General features: G+C 42.3%; 1 protein-coding gene across 4 annotated transcripts in view; it reads right to left on the reverse strand.

Moving 5' to 3' along the window:
• Positions 1-799: 799 nt before the first annotated feature.
• Positions 800-16,802, reverse strand: part of hps1 (HPS1, biogenesis of lysosomal organelles complex 3 subunit 1) — a 91,515-nt gene continuing 75,512 nt past the window's right edge. For all 4 annotated transcript variants that reach the window (XM_012966452.3, XM_012966454.3, XM_012966453.3 and 1 more), the window contains 11 exon segments: positions 12,271-12,340; positions 10,443-10,504; positions 10,092-10,259; positions 9,760-9,939; positions 6,816-6,883; positions 5,914-6,045; positions 4,866-4,931; positions 4,148-4,292; positions 3,497-3,610; positions 2,485-2,567; positions 800-1,908 (listed from right to left, as the gene is read on the reverse strand). In XM_012966452.3, the coding sequence (XP_012821906.1) occupies positions 1,746-1,908; positions 2,485-2,567; positions 3,497-3,610; positions 4,148-4,292; positions 4,866-4,931; positions 5,914-6,045; positions 6,816-6,883; positions 9,760-9,939; positions 10,092-10,259; positions 10,443-10,504; positions 12,271-12,340 (1,251 nt within the window). In that variant the 3' untranslated portion in view covers positions 800-1,745.

Raw genomic sequence — 16,802 nt, forward strand, 5'->3', positions numbered from 1 at the left:
GTATTTTAAGACAATTAAGAGCTTTTTTATAACCTTTTCTGCCTGAATTCTGCAGAAGCTTACCTGCCCATATATGGGGCCTTATTGCCAGCCAGATATCTTTGCAGGTTTGAATATCCCATGATGTGTTCCTCTCCTGATGGCTCTGCTTTGGCTTTTTTGTAATCCAGTTGTTGATGTAGGGGCCAAACAATATTATGAGTCTGGTTAGGCCCTCCACGTGGCAGACATGTTCATGTGGGGACCTTCTGCTGTATTTCAGTATATGGTTAGCTTTAGTCTGCCCTTTGGATAGCAGTGGCATTGGCCCTCTATACTTCATATGTTCCTATAATAAATTCTACTACACCCAGTCTTGTATCTCTGAGTGCCTGCCCATTCTCCTAGAGACTCGTTAAATCGCCAATAATCCTCAGTGGAGGCCACACACTCCATGCTGACCCAACCACGCCCAGTAATGTCAATTCTGGGAGGCAGAAAAGTTTTTCTGTGTTCCTTAGGGGCAGTGGTTATACGAACATGGGTCTCTGCCCCAATTGGGCACCAGTGTCATACTGAGTGTGTGCAGAGTTTATTATTAGTTGCTGGGAATCAGCAGAGGAGCTTTAGGAAGCAGAAGGATGAACATATCAGCACAGTGTGTTCTCTGTGCTTTGCTGTCTGTACAGATTTGTTGATTTTTATTTTTTTAGGCAAATCTCTGAACACTGTTTGTTTGTATAAATACGCACAAATTATTCATTCAGTGAACAAAACTGAGAATTTGTAGCCACATAAAAAAAGCAGAGCAAGGCAAACATAATGTATAATCATGTTATTTTATTCCAAAGTATTTGTTAAAACTTACAGAATTTGTCGTACCAAATGGATATTTTCTATACAGATTTCTTTCTATCTACACTTTGTTGCAGGTTACAAAAATACAGCCTGGGGTCTGTGCCAGGTATATTCTGTGGTTGTTTTCAACTTGGCATATGAAGGCAGTCTGATAGTTATGCACTGATTCCTCACTTACAGCCATGAAGGATCCAGACACATTATGGCAAAGGGAGGGAGAAAGCAAAATCTCACAGTTGCAAGATTGGGGTATCAGCTACCAAGTCCATTAAAGGCGTAGGTCACCATCAAATAAACTTTTAGTATCTTCCAGAATATCCTATTGGCAACTAATTGATCTTTAGTGCTTTATAATTGTTGAATTGTTTGCCACTTTCCAAAATAACATCTGTTTTTTGGGGTCACTGACACCAGCAACAAAAAAATAATGCTCTGTGAGCGGTGACTGTCAAATGTATTATTTTATTGTAAATAAAAAGGGAGCAAAAGGCCTCTCTGCCCTGCCCCAAGTATGCTTTTTTCAAACTGCTTGTTTATAAGGTATTGCAGGCTAAGACTAAAGCTTTGTTCATAGTAGTAACTACACTTGGCCAACTTTGTATATACATTATTAAACCCCATTGATGTCCTAGGGTCAGATGGTGCATGGACACACTATAACTATTATGGAGCAAGATTGCAGGAGATTACAGCAGTCACTCCCATGCATCTGTACTGTGCCACAAGGCAACTAAGGGAATGTTTGGCTTCAGTGCAGTTCAGTGCAATCCGAACATTAATAACATCAGTCACCTGATTATATTTAATACTACAGAATGTCTCTAGGAGCAGCATTGCTCATGTAAATAGGCACAGTTAGGTGGGAATGATCTGGTGAATTTACAATACTGGTGGCTCCTCCTGTTCCTCTATAGAAGAGGGATCCGGGATGGTTCCCATAGCTTGCGGGCTAGATCATGGCACTGCTGGATCACAAACTCTGGAGGGATGATGCCCAAGTGCAGGGTGAGCAGTTCATAGCATTTAACCAGCTCTGTCTGGTGGTTTTTGCTGTAGTAGCGAAGCAGTTTCCTAAACAGACAAGAAAGGATGGGTGGAGGATCATTGTGAAACACAGAATTACACACACTATTGTGTATACCAAAGCTACTTGTGCCTACACACATTCAGTACATCTAGTGCCATTGTGCCAGCTCAGCATACTTTAATGAATTGCTTGCTAGGTGTAAAGTACAAAATGCAAAGAAAAAAATAAACCCCCTGTCTTGAAGCAGCAAAGTACCTTATGTATATACACAACTTACTACAAATGCAGCAGAGTGCCAGAAGCTGCTCCACAGGGTGACTGACACGTGTATTTGTAGACAGTATTAACCCTTGTGGGTTTTAGCTTACATCCTTTAGACACACAAGCAACAAAACCCAAGACGACATCTGTCTGCAGCACCCACCTAGCCATAAATCCTAACTGGCTCAAGTAAGCATTGTGGCTGGATCATATTTCCGAGTAGCGTGGAGAGTTGCACATACCGGGGAAGGAAGCAGGTAATGTAGCACAAGAGGTCAGTTCTAAACAGATGGAAAATCAACATCCAGAGAGGCACTGCTCAAATTGAAGGATTGTTATTGCACGTCACAGACAATTACCTGTAATATTCGCCTGCCAGCATTCCTATAGGAGCAGAATCATCTCCTAAAACAGGAACCTCAATGATTTCAAGTTTATCACCCTGTTTTAAAAAAAAAATACATAGAGATAAATGTTGGAAAGGAGAGCAAAGAACAGCGTGAAATGGACTCTGTCTGTTCCCTGCTAGGTATGAGATGCACAACATGAAAGGCCTCCTTTAATCCCTGTAATGAATACACCACTACACAGTCAGTGCATTCTAGGAGCTGGTGTACATTGCGCAGGCACAGAGTCATTCAGCAGAACACATTGGCACACAGCTTTGGAATGGTACCAGCTTTACTTGGCAACCCCCACGGCCTTCTCTAAATGTTTTAGAAAGCAACATGCAAAGCACCTGGTGGGGTAGGAAATGCTGCCCTAGGATTGGGTCAGCCACAAGCCAAGCCTCGGTCACAGTAAATAGGTGCAACCTCTGCTCCCACTGGCCACTTGTAACTAGAAACAGTTCAACTTCCCAGCTCACATTCTTTAGGAGGCAGATCCCCTTACCCCAGAGCCTGGTCACTCCGCTCCACCATAAAAGCAGCAGAATGACCCAGATTTCTAATTTTTGCAATAGTTTTTTTATTTACCTTCCTTTTTTACTCTTTCCAGTTTTCAAATAGGGGTCACTGACCCCTTCAGCCAAAAAACTATTGCTCTGTGAGGCTGCGATTTTATTGTTACTTTGTATTACTTATCCTTCTATCCAGGCCCTCCTCTAGCCATATTCCAGTCTCTAATTTAAACCACTTCCTGGTTGCTAGGTTAATTGGACCCTGGCAACCAGACAGTGCTGAAATACCAAACTGGAGAGCTGCTGAACAAAAAGTTAAGTGACTGAAAAACCGAAAATATTAAAACATGAAGATCAATTGCAAACTGTCTCAGATTAGCATTTTCTACATCACACTAAAAGTGAATTTAAAGATGAACAATTCCTTTAAGGCCGGGGCACGTGGGGCAGTAGAATTAATGGACACTCACTGCTTCATTCTCAAACCAGAGGAAGTAGCAGCAATAATAGTCCCCATCTCGCAGAGTTAGCGTTGTGTATCCTTTCTGAAGGTATCTCCGTGACAAACCAATGAAGGACCAAACCTAGAAAATGTTTCAATGAAAGAGAGGGTAAAAGCTTTTGGTTCAGCCAATGTCCCATTTTTAAGCACGCCGAGCTGTTGCACTGGCAAACACTCCATACTGTACAACACACAGAAAATGCATGTGTATACACACCAAGAGAAATGTGCAACAAGTGGACTGATCTGCAGGGACTACATGTGTGTGGCACTGTACAGCGGCTCTAGGTATAAATATCAACACAAAGATCTCTGCTTAGGACTTACATTTCCAGTATCTAGCTTGCAAGTGGGAATATGTAAGTCCTGCTGCTGGCGACGTGTCATAGGATTGTACAAAATGAACATATCTACAAATGCTGAAAAGGTTTTCAGATGAATTAAAAGCTGTGAAGCAAACTGCAACTGTGTTGTGACCCATATGTCGTGATCCATATGTTGTGGTTATTTGTATTTCGGATAGTTCATAGGAAACACTGAGAGAATTGCAGTACAAAAGGTTTCTCATTCTAGCATTTTCCAGCCCAACTGGCACCCACTAAGCAAAGGATATAAATACCTTATTTTTAATAAAACTGGCCAACAATCCAGTTCCCAGCTCGGAAGATGTTTTGCTATCAGTATTTATAGAGGGGGCCACCATTTGGCCTACAGTCCGATCCACGTAGATAAAATGTATCAAGCCTGGAAAATCTTCCAAGTAAGTAGACCCTCAGGTTAAGGAAACAAAGATGAAAATGCAATGTATCTGTGTATCTCTCTGTTTATTCTACATTACTATCTAGCTTTATAGGGTTTTGGTCTTTCTCATCTGTTCAGATTGACCCAAACCGTTTGATAATCATAAGATCTGGCCACACATGTGGAAAAGCAAATTGTATTGATCTGACCAGGTCTGGACTAGGATTCAAAATAAGTCCTAGCATTTTAAGTAAACAGAGGGCTATACATTCTACCACCAGGCCAATTAAAAGTGGCATCTTACAGCAGCCCCTCTGGCATTTGCCAGAATGCACAGATTGCCAGTTTAGGTCTAGACCTAGCTGACTGATTGGTTGGTTACATTACTGTACAGAAAAGCTGTAAGTGGGGCTATCAGGTAGGCCATATACAAATATAAAATATGGAAAAATATATATCCCTGAACAAATGTAACAATATAGCTCTCTACAGTAGGTGCTGAAGAAACTGAACTAGGAGAAGGCAAAATGCTTGTTTGCCCCCCTTCCCAACGTAATCCCTTTGCCACCTTAATAAAAATCCAATAGAAAGGATATTTAACCATCGTAGTGTTTCTTTTACTCTTCACCAGCAGAAACTCCTGCCAGTCAGTCAGCTTCCCCCTGTAAAATATTAAACACAGCAAGGTGCAAATATCCGTCCAACAATTCTTCTTTGTGTTAAGGTTTATCTTATACATGCCTATTATCTGACAAGGTCAGAAATGGTTCAGTCTTAAGGTGGCCATACACGCACCGATATTATCGTACGAAACCTCGTTTCGTACGATAATCGGTGCGTGTATGGCATGTCAGCGAGCCGACCGATATCGCAGGAAGCTGCTGATATCGGTCGACTCGCCGATCGGCCAAGTTAGAAAATTTTGATCGGGCGCCATAGAAGGCGCCAGACCAAAATTCTCCCTTCAGAGCTGAATCGGCAGAAGGAGGTAGAAATCCTATTGTTTCTGCCTCCTTACCTGCCGATTCAGCCCTGAATGGTGTGTGGCGGATCTGACGATGTTTCGTGCGACCGACGGTCGTACGAAACATCGTGAGATCGCCACGTGTATGGCCAGCTTTAAGGTGGCCACACACCGTCGGTCGCATGAAAGATCGTCAGATCCGCCACTAACCTTCAGGGCTGAAATAGGCAGATAAGGAGGTAGAAACAATAGGATTTCTACCTCCTTCTGCCGATTCAGCGCTGAAGGCAGATTTTGGTCAGGTGCCTTCAATGGTGCCCAATCAAAATCTTTTAACTGGCCCAATCAGCGAGTCAACCGATATCAGCAGCTTCCTGCGATATTGGTCGACTCGCCGACTTGCCATACACGCACCGAATATCGTACGAAACGAGGTTTCGTACGATATTATCGGTGCTTGTATGGCCAGCTTTATGCAGCATTGGAGATCTGGGATTTGCAGTTTAACACAAGCTGAAGATCTATCGACAAAAGAATATGCTGAAAGTCATACAGACATTTCTGCACTAGCAGCCATTTAATGTTCAATTAAGTAATATATGGAGCCAGAAAACCAAAGATTCCAAAGTCAGTGGTTCATTCCAGCTAAAGTTCATGATATATACAGGAGATCTACTTACTGGACCAGTTTCCGGACCTTGGACTGCATATTTAAGGAGAGGGAATGTGTTCCACTCATCAGAGACACTAGAAATAGCTGCCGATACACAGAGCACAGCTGTCGGTTCATGTTCCTACAAGCATGAAGGAGCCTGCAAAGAGAATATATGAAAAGCAACGCAAGGAATCAGGATTCCAGATTTGGATTTAACGGGTATAACAAGAAAATTGGATCTAAACTGCGACCCTAGTACCATAAATTTCATGTGTTTATGAGGTGCACTGGGCTAGCAAGGGCCTGGAATGAATTTTTACGACTACTACTCATGGGCACCAAAATGGCTACTGTTGCTTGAAGACCACGCCGGCTATGTTATATTGAATTGACTCCACTCTGCCACACAAACATTGATGTTTGGTCTCATTTGATTGTGTATCTAGACAGGAAAACCAGCATGCTGCTGAAATTTTACCCCAACTGGCATTCAGGCTTAGCCAGGCTGCCACCCCGCAAGTGACTCTGAGTCCCACTGGGGATGGGGGGCACCCTTACATAGCAGTGTTCCCAATCCAGGTATTTCTAGGATATTACAACCATTTTATTGGGGAGGCAAAACAAATGGAAACTCAGATAAAGATAAAAGAAATTCACTTTAGGGTAATGGCACATGCAGGTGACACAAAGCAATGCGTATGTTTTCCACCTGTGGTTTGCATTTTGGCCAATAGGAAGGAAATCTGGGCCCTTATGTTGCCAACTGTAGCAAAGATTTATGGCCGCCAACAAAACATCCAGTATGCCATTACCCTTAAGAACACAAATGTTATCCCCCACTAGGAACAGATCTACACTGTACCACTATGTGGTTTCCCAAAACCCCTTGCTCCCCTAGTATTATCAGTCACATGATCAGATGCTTACTCTGGTACAGTCCCTGTGTCTTGCCTTGAGAATGCTTTGCTCTTGAATTCCAGCCAGCAATTCTGTAACTAGATTAACAGAACACAAGGGGTACAGTCAGTTATTAGTGACGGCAGAATGTGTATCATTAATACTGTGCAAAGGAAATGATGTACAAAAGGACAAGCAGGATTTACTACATGTATGGAACTTGTTATCCAGAATGCTCAGATATAATAATTTAAACATTAAATAAATCCAACAGGATTGTTTTGCCAACAATAAAGATTAACTATATCTTAGTTGGGATCAAGTACAAGCTACTATATTATTATTATTACAGAGGAAAAGAAAGTACATTTTAAACATCTGAATTATTTGATTGAAATTGAGTCTATGGGAGATGGCCCTTCCGAAATTCTGAGCTTTCTGGATAAAGGGTTTCCGGATTACGGATTATTTACCTGTATAAAAAATTAACAACAAGACGCCCACCTCCATGTAATATTGGGTTTAATTCCAATTGTGGGGGTCCTTAGAGAAGGGCAAAAAGGGGAACTGGAACTCAAAGGTCGTTCCCTGTCAGAAAGCCTGTTATAAACAACCATTAAAATGCATGGATTCCATAACTCAGCAGCAAGTAGGGTAATACCTGTCCTTGGCAGAATGTTTGAGTTCTGGCTTACTGGGGGTACCTAACAAATTGGCACCCCCCCCCCCCCCATTAAGTTAGCTTTTGACTGAAGTTCTATTTCATTTTTATCATAAAAATACCCTAAAGGAAAGCAAGAACAGGGGGATCTGGATGTGTCCTGTGCTATATAGGATCTGTAATTTCAGTGAACTAGACAGACACTAGACTAGACACAGATTACTTTTTTTTTCTATTTAATAGGGTTTAATGCCCTGAAATGATCTTTTAGTCTGATGATCTGCAACTGGCCTTCATTATTTTATTATTTGAATAATTCAGCCTTTTGTTCAGCTCTCCAGTTTGGAATTTGAGCAGCTATCCTGTTGCTAGGGTACAATTCAACCTAGCAACCAGGCAGTGGTTTGCAAAAGGGAAAGGAATAGAAGAGAGACTAAATAAAAAGCTAAGTAATAAAAAGTAACAATAACAATAAAACTGTAGCTTCACAGTTTGGCTGCTGGGTCAGTGACCCACATTTGAAAGATGGAAAGAATCAGAAGAGCTGGGCAAATAATTCAAAAACTATAAAAATGAAGACCAATTGCAAAGTTATTAAGAATAGGCAATTCTGTAACATACTAAAAGTTAATCTGTAGGTGAACCACCCCTTTAATCATCACATGAATGTCTCATTTGTGCCTGCTGGGCCCAAGGTAGAAAAGCTGCATATGCCTCTTCTTGCAATATCGCATATACAAAATGATTGCTTTCCAGGACACACAAGTTTCCTTGAGTCAAAATGACATCACTAAGCTCTGATTGTAACTGATCACTAATCACCATTTATAAGGATATAATTTACAGTTTTGTCCCATAGGGAAATGACCAAACTGTAGATTATATACATATATAATCATATGCTATTGTATATCCAGAGGAAGCCTCCACCCTCATTCCATGCTTCCCTCTGACCTGCAGTGGTATTCCCCATCTCCCCTGACCAGAAGTGGGATACGCTTGTATACAGTTTTTTACAAAACTTTATCAGTAATCAACTTTATTGTCCCTGAAAAACTGAATATTGACTGGCCCCAAGTCGATGCATTCTCAAGTGGAGACATAATTATGACTTATTAGGAACAGTTCTGATATGACAAAGTAAGATCCAAATGACATCTGCCTTTAGCACATATGATTTACAGGCGTCCTATATAAAAGTGTCTTTAAAAACATCACTTTGTTTTGTCATATGCAAGATAAGCTTTAGAATTGAGCTGAAACAGGTATCTCTTTCTATCTGTAGAAGGAGAAAAGAAGGAGTGAAAAGAAATAACCAGTTCTTCAAACTCCTAATGAAACCCTGGGTAGAGAGTGCGCTATAAAAATAACACTTGATTCAAGGTCCTCAAATTGACTGCTGGCAAGTGGTTTTCAGGTGGCCTTGGCTGGTATGAGAACATCATTACTTCTATTACGTGAGATCATTCTTTGGCTGTGGGCCACCAGCATGTAAGTCAAAAAAATATTACTAAGTCAGCAGATGCATTCATCTTATTTGATGCTGTGGATTTGTTAAAATTGGGGACAACAATGAATTAAGTGTTTTAAAGGGGTTGTTCACCTTTAAATTAACCTTTTTTATGACACAGCTATGGATATTCTGAGTCAATTAGCAGTTGGTTTTCTTTTTGTATTTTTTGTGTTTTTTCAGTTATTTAGCTTTTTGTTCAGCAGCTCTCCAGGTTGCCAGGGTCTTGTTTACCTTAGCAACCAAGCAGTGGTTTGAATGAGAGACTGGAATATGCAAAGGAGAGGGTCTGAATAGAAAGATAAGCAATTAAAAGTAACAATAATAATAAAATTGTAGCCTCACAGAGGAATAGGTTTTGGCTGCCGGGGTCAGTGACCCCCATTTGAAAGCGGGAAAGCAATGCAAATTAAATACTATAGAACATAAATAATAAAGACCAATTGTAAAGTTGCTAGAAATACGACATTCTATAACATACTAAAAGTTAACTTAAAGGTGAGCCATCCCTTTAGGGCTCTGGTACACGGGGAGATTAGTCGCCCGCGGCAAAACTCCCTGCTCGCGGCGGGAAATCGCCGAAAAAGCCTCGCGAGTCTTTTTCGGCGATTTGCGCGAAATCGCGCCGCCGCGTCTGCCATCCCGCCGGCGACTTACATGTTCGTCGGTGGGATGGCAGGGGTAAGGCAAGTCGGGGAGATTAGTCGCCCGCGAGCAGGGAGTTTTGCCGCGGGCGACTAATCTCCCCGTGTACCAGAGCCCTAAAATCCATAGCCCTTTAAAGCTCTACATATTTTACTCACCTGTGAGTCGCGACCACCAAGACTCTTTACAAATCGGTCTGTTCTTTGTTTTAAGTCAGCAGCAATCGGGTGTGATCGTAAAATTTGGTGGATATCCCCTCCCTCTGTAAGCTTCTTTTCCAGCATGCTGAACCCATCTAGGAGCTGATACAGAGAGAGGGCAATATGGCTGCCTGACAACTGCAGTAAGGGAAGGAGAAAAGAAGTGCACAGCCCAATTAGTCATTTCAAGAATGATGGGCCATATGGCACTATGCATATCACACATACACACACTGAGTGAAATCTTCTTATATAGAGAATATTTTATAAAGATTGTACAAACAGATTACCTTAGTCAGCAGGACCAGGGATATTCCCGGCCAAAGTGGTAAGCAGTACATGGAATGTGGCATCATGGGACAATAGCCTTCTTTTAGGGTTGCATCCAAAAAAACTCTTCTTGTGTTAGTAGATTCAGGGATGTCTCCCACAAGGGTTTTCAAACTGTCTTCAGCAATCTTGAAATAAATGAAAGAAGTATATTATGCAGGACAAACACATCATCTCTGTGTAATGGACTTATTGGAATTCATCTATGAGGGTTAATAAAGAATGGTGATGGTATGCTAGGATACACAATGTCAGTGGGCATTGGGAGGGGGCAGCAGAATGTTTAAGGACCAATAGCAATTTTCCACTACCTGGATTTCAGGATCAACATAACTAAGTGCAGGGGAATCATCATCCACCCAGCTGCCACCACCTACACAATACAAAGAAATAGGAAAGTGAGAAGAGTGCCTAACGGCTCTGGCACACGAGGAGATTTGTCGCCTGCGTTTTTTCCCCCTGGCGCTTTGGCGACAAGTCGCCACTACGATACCCACAAAGAGATTTCATGCGAGTTGAGCTCCAGGCGATCTGCTACCCATGGTACACTCAACAGTTACTCCTCCCACATGTTTACTCAAGTCGCTCAGAAAAGGGTCTGTGTGCGATTTGAAACAGCAGGCAATTTGAAGTAGCCTCGTATGTTTTGACGCTGGCGATTTCCATTGATTTAGCATTGGCGTCTTGTCGCTCGTCTTGTCGCCAAATCGCTCTTTTAAAAATCGCCGGCAACAAATCTCCTCGTGTGCCAGAGCCCTAATATAGGCAAAACGCACAACATCATTTCCTTATGTGAATGTACCTCCAATGCATTCATCTTAACGACCTGAAACATATATACATAAATGAACAGTAGTATATCGACCTGTATATGACCTGCCATTTCTCATTTGGTATCTGCCATGTTGCACTGGTGTTGAAAACCTTTTGCTCCTTAAAAGCACACGGGGGACTAGGTACTGTAGCTGATTTTTTGCCAGACATATGGGTATGCTGGCTGTATGTCAGTGTGTGCCTCATCTGTAGTGGGGAGATAGGAAGAGCCCTATTTGGACTGGATCAGATATTCATTAACATATGTCTCGAGAGACAGGAAACAGAGAGAGGTCTGTGGCACATAAATCAGAAACCAGCCGTGCCAGACTTTACACCTGAGATATGGCTATTCCAGTGCAGTAGATTAATCTTTATCTCCAGCCCGAGGCAGGTGGGTGCGCGGGTTCATCTAGGGACAGCGCTTGGCCTTTGCAAACATCAGACTATTGATTACAGAGAAGACTGGCAGCAATCTGGCCCATTTGGCACATAGATTGGTCTTGCTTGCCAGATTCAGGGAAGAGGTGTACAGTAAATAAAGCAAATTAAGGAACAATGCAGTATATTCACAATAAAAAAATGCAGCTTCCATTGACCACAAGTGACCATATCATTGCTTCTGTGTCACAGTTTGTTCAGCCTCCTTCTTCAGCTTGTTATGGAAGGGTAAAGTTTGCCTTAAACATCCCAAAGTACTACCACTGGCTATGCCTGCACCAGTATATCCTGCATCTGCTTTTTGCATATTGTCTCAAAGGGAAAGTATACCCTCCTATTTGACTTTTCAGTTAGGTGAATAAACACAGTTTGAACTGCGAAAGTTAAGATGAATGTCATTTATTTATACCCGATTCCACCGATTGAAAGGAAACCATGATACCCGTACATACTATTTCCCAACCCCCCTTAGGCTAACAGTGTAATTTTCTTTCTGCTGTGATGTGATGGATTCTGGGACTTTGAAGTCCCTCTGCTTTCCAGAGGGGGTGGTGGACAGCTTCTTTGTAAAGAAAAGGGACTTCATGTCCAAATTTTTGAGAGTCATATGTACTGTCTATTCCATGCCTGCAATTATGCACCTTACTTTCCCAAATGTCCAAATAAATTCTCATGTATTATGAGATGCCTATAATTTATATTTATTAGTCCAGTGTATTGTCTTTAGAACCCTGATACACCGTCACTATCTATTGAAGACTGGGGGCCTCGGTTACAAAGGCCAAGTCAGGGGGTGGATAGGGAGTGAGATGGTGAACACGTATGAACTTTCACATCTGACCCCTCACAAATACAGCATAATACTTATAAATATTAAGAACTTACTTAAACTCCTGTTATTGGGCGATGGATCTGGGGTGTAATACTCCTCTGAAGGCGCATTGTCTTCATTCTCCTGTCATATCAAAAACAGTTATTTTACCTCCAGAATGAACAATCATCAAAGCTTGATGCCAGACTACAGGCTGGATTTTTCTTTTTATATTTTATAACTGTCTTTTGGTTTTGATATAACTGTGCCTGCAGTGACCTCATGTGGCCACCAATAATTCAACATAAATGTGAATGAGATGCCTGATATAACTGTATATACTCTGCTATTGGCAGGACCAAGCAGCAAACACTATATAGAACACAGGCATATGAATTAAATTACCCCAATAAACAACATTTAAAACTGGACAGACTTGGTCTGTAAAATTGGCTTTTTTCTGTAGACTCCCTTAACTTTTAGCCTGCAGTATTTCTGTCACACCATTATGTGATCTCTGTCAGACATATTTAACAACAGCCTGAGGATCACACACAATTACCTTGCCCCTTCTATTATAGATATTTTTACTGATAACCTGACAACAAAGACATTGCTATTTTTTTTCTATTATTTTGAAAGCAAATACTTTGAGTTAGATTAGAGGATCTTCAGTACAAGCCAAAATGATCAGGGCTGCCATCAGAAACAGTGGGGCCCCATACATGTTATCTATATGGGGCCCCCCATGAATTAATGTGCAGTACCTCAATTTTGGCCACAATATTATTTCTGTTGGGTGTTAAATGCATTACCCAATGGATTAGATATATTTCTGAAAAAGAATGGGTGTTATGTTTAGGGCCGTGACACACAGGGAGATTAGTCGCCCCGCCCATACGCGGCACAGCGATTTGCCATCCCAACGGCGATTTACATTCTAGCCAGTGGGATAGCATTGCAGGGAGATTAGTCGCCCATGAAAACAGAGATTTGTTGCGCCGCGACTAATCTCCCCGTGTGTCATGGCCCTAAATGAATACAATGACCTTCTATGTGGCATGTTACTATGAATAAGTAATAAAAATAGTTAGTAAATTAGCTATGATGTTGATTTTCACGAAAATACTTCTGAAAATTGTGCTTTTAATGCAAGTTGAACATCTATGGGACAGAGCAGAACATCCACACGGCCTGCCCAAGGCTTAATGTGCAAAGGCTAATTACAACAGGCCTATAACTACTGCTGTGCCTAGGCTGCATAAAGTCCATTACACAATGCAGCAAAATTATCTGCAAGAAATACAACAGGATCAGATAGTGGGGTCCCTAATGTCGTGTGAATAATCATATTTTCCTGCTCAGCTTAGATTTCATTTAATATTTGACCTTTAACTTTAAGAGATAAAATGGGGTCTTTAATAATTTTGGAAATCTAAAACTTTCAGTGTAAAAAGCAATACATACAACTGGCATAAACAGGAACAAAATTTTCTAATTTCTAGGGATGCACCGAATCCAGAATTTGGTTCGGTATTCGGGCTTTTTCTAAGAAATTCTGTCCCCCCCCAACACAAAAAGGTGGGGGGGACAGAATTTTTCTAGAACAGACATGCTCTGCTATAGGAGGAGAAAATGGAGGGAGGCGCTAACTAGAAGGGGAAGTTTGAGAACAAAATTCATGTTTGTTTGAAAAACATGTGACGTCACCAAATTAAATCTGATGGTTGGTGGCTCTGCCCACTTTTTTCTAACCTTGAACTGCAGTCCACTAGTGGCTAACTCTGCAGTGTGAGGACCCTGCCATTAATGCTGCGAGAAAGGCAGCAGTTTAAATATAAACCAGTGACATTAAGTTGGTAAAATCTCATTGGCTGATGATGGCTCTGCCTGCTTTTTCTAACCATTAATCTTAGACCCCTAGTGACCAACTCAAGCCTTAAATTATTGTTACCCTGTGACTAACTGTAAAGTTTGTGGTCCCTGGCGTAAAATTCAATAGGTGACCTCTGACTGGCTGTTGGTGGCTCTGCTCACTTTTTCAAACCTAAAACTGCAGTCCCCTAGTCAGGGCCGCCATTAGAAATGCCGGGGCCCCGCACAGGTTATTTATATGGGGCCCCCCCCATTAACACAAGTGCACTACCAAAATTTTGACCTTGCCCCTTCTGTGTGCAATATAAACAGCTGATGTTACTCTATAACAGTGGTTCTCAACCTCCCTAATACCGCAACCCTTTAATACAGTTCCTCATGCTGTGGTGACCCCAACCATAAAATTAATCCTAAGACAATTGGAAATATGTTTTCTCCGATGGTCTTAGGAGGCCCCTGTGAAAGGGTTTGACCCCCAATGGGTTCCCAACCCACAGGTTGAGAACCGCTGCTCTATAATAAGCAGTTCATATAAGGCTAATGCCACATGTAGCGTATAGCGCATATTTTCGGCAAGCCGAAAAATGCTTGCCAAGAATACGCTCCATACGCTTAAAACTCCCCCCCCTGTGCCTGCACCTGAATGAACTGAATACACTCGGGTGCAGGCACAATGTAGACAATATCTGGCTAAAAACGTGAGACTTTGCATTTTCTCGCTTTTTTAAGCAGATGTCGGTTACATGGACCTGCACCCGAGCAGATTCAGTTCATTTGGGTGCAGGCACAGGTAGGGGGAGCTTTAAGCTTATGGAGCGTATTCTTGGCAAGCATTTTTCTGCTTGCGGAAAATATGCGCTACAAGCTACGTGTGGCATTAGCATAAAGAGCTCCGTTAATTAATGTGCCAATAAGTCATTTAGTTTATTGGGGGTCAGTGGAGTTTGCCCAAAGTTTAACCCCTTCCCATCTACCTGCCCCTGCTCTGTGCTGTCATTGCTTGATATGGAGGTTACGTAATACATACCTCTCCCTTTCCGTTTCTCTTCACTCTCCCCATTCATCTATTTTTCTCCCCAACACTTTTTCTTACCTGTGCCTTGGTTTTTCCATCCTGTTCTCTATGGGGGAGGGCTGGGCCAATCCAGGCTGGAGGAAGCATGCAGGCCAATCTGGGCTAGGGACAATCTAGGCCAATCAGGTTGGGGGAAGGCTGGGCCAGTCTGGGTGGGGGAAGCATGCAGGCCAATCTGGGCTGGCTGGGCCAATTGGGTTGGGGGCTGGCTGGGCCAATCGGGTTGGGGGCGGGCTGGGCCATCCGGGCTTGAGGTGTGCTTGGCCAATCAAGGCTGGGGGCGGGCTGGCCATTTCAGGCTGGGCCAATCTGGGCTGGGGCTGGCTGGGCCAATTGGGTTGAAGGTGGGCTGGGCCACTCGGGAACGGGGCAGCAGCACAGAGAGAGTAATGTTAAAGCTCTCTGCCTTAGGTGCTGACAGCAGGGGGGCCCAGCTAATATAAGTAAGGGCAGCACGGCCGGGCCCCCCTTAAGAGAAAAAAAAATCACCGGGCCCGGGACGATTGTCCCCCCTGTACCCCCCTGATGGCGGCCCTGCCCCTAGTGTCCAAACGTGAAGAGTTTGGAGATCCTGGCATTAAGACTGTGAGAAAGGCAGCAGGTTTAATTTCCCCATTGAAAGTCAATATGTAAAATCTGATTGGCTGTTGGTGGCTCTGCCCTCTTCTACCCGCGGTTACCTGGTGACTGACAAAATTTAGGTTCCCTGGTATTAGTTTTTAAAGAGTGGAAGCAGTTTAAACTTATATAGGTAAAATCTGATTGGCTGTTGTTGGGGGAACCTGACGTTTAAAGTGAGAATGGCAGCAGATACAGTAGGGACAAACAAAGTTTGAGGACCCTGACGTGTGAGAATGGCAGTAGTTAAAATTTCCCAACTGAAATCATTTAAATAAATGTGATTGGCTGTTGGTGGATCCTCCAACTTTTTCTAACCCTGAATACCTAGTCACCCAGTGACTGTGCAGAAATTTGGGGATCATGGTGTAAATAGTGTGAGAATGGGAGTGTTTTAAATGTAAAACATGAAAATATGGTTGGCTGTTAGTGGCTCTATACGCTTTTACTAACCTTGACCTGTAGTCCACCAGTGACTAACCGTAAAGAGTTTGGGGACCCTAGCGTTAATACTGCGAGAATGGCAGTAAGTTAAATTCCCCTATTAAAAGTTATTAGGTAAAGTTTAATTGGTTATCTATAGCTCTGCCCATTTTTGGGCATCAAACAAATATCATCTTTGCATTCAGGCTGACCCCATGACTATGTGATTCAAGTTTGGTGTGTGCAGCCTCAAAGATTGGCAGCAGTGTCAATTTCCCCATTAAAAGTCAATGGGTGATAGTTGATTGGATGTTGTTGGCTCCTTCCACCTTTGGGCGCCAAACAAATATCGCCTTTTCATTTGGCTGACACCATGACTATGGTGTTTTATTATTTTTAGTTTTTTAGTTATTTAATTTTCAGTTAAGGAGCTCTCCAGTCTGGAGTTTCAGCAGTTGTTTGGTTGCTAGGGTCCAAATTACCTCAGCAACCAGGGAGTGGTTTGGATGAGAGACTGTAAAATGAATAGGAGAGGAACTGAATAGAAAATAAATTTACAATAAGTAACAATAACAATAAAACTGTAGCCTCACAGAGCAATAGTTTTTTGTTTTT

Source organism: Xenopus tropicalis, chromosome 7 (genome assembly GCF_000004195.4).
Source record: "Xenopus tropicalis strain Nigerian chromosome 7, UCB_Xtro_10.0, whole genome shotgun sequence".
NCBI lineage: Eukaryota > Metazoa > Chordata > Amphibia > Anura > Pipidae > Xenopus > Xenopus tropicalis.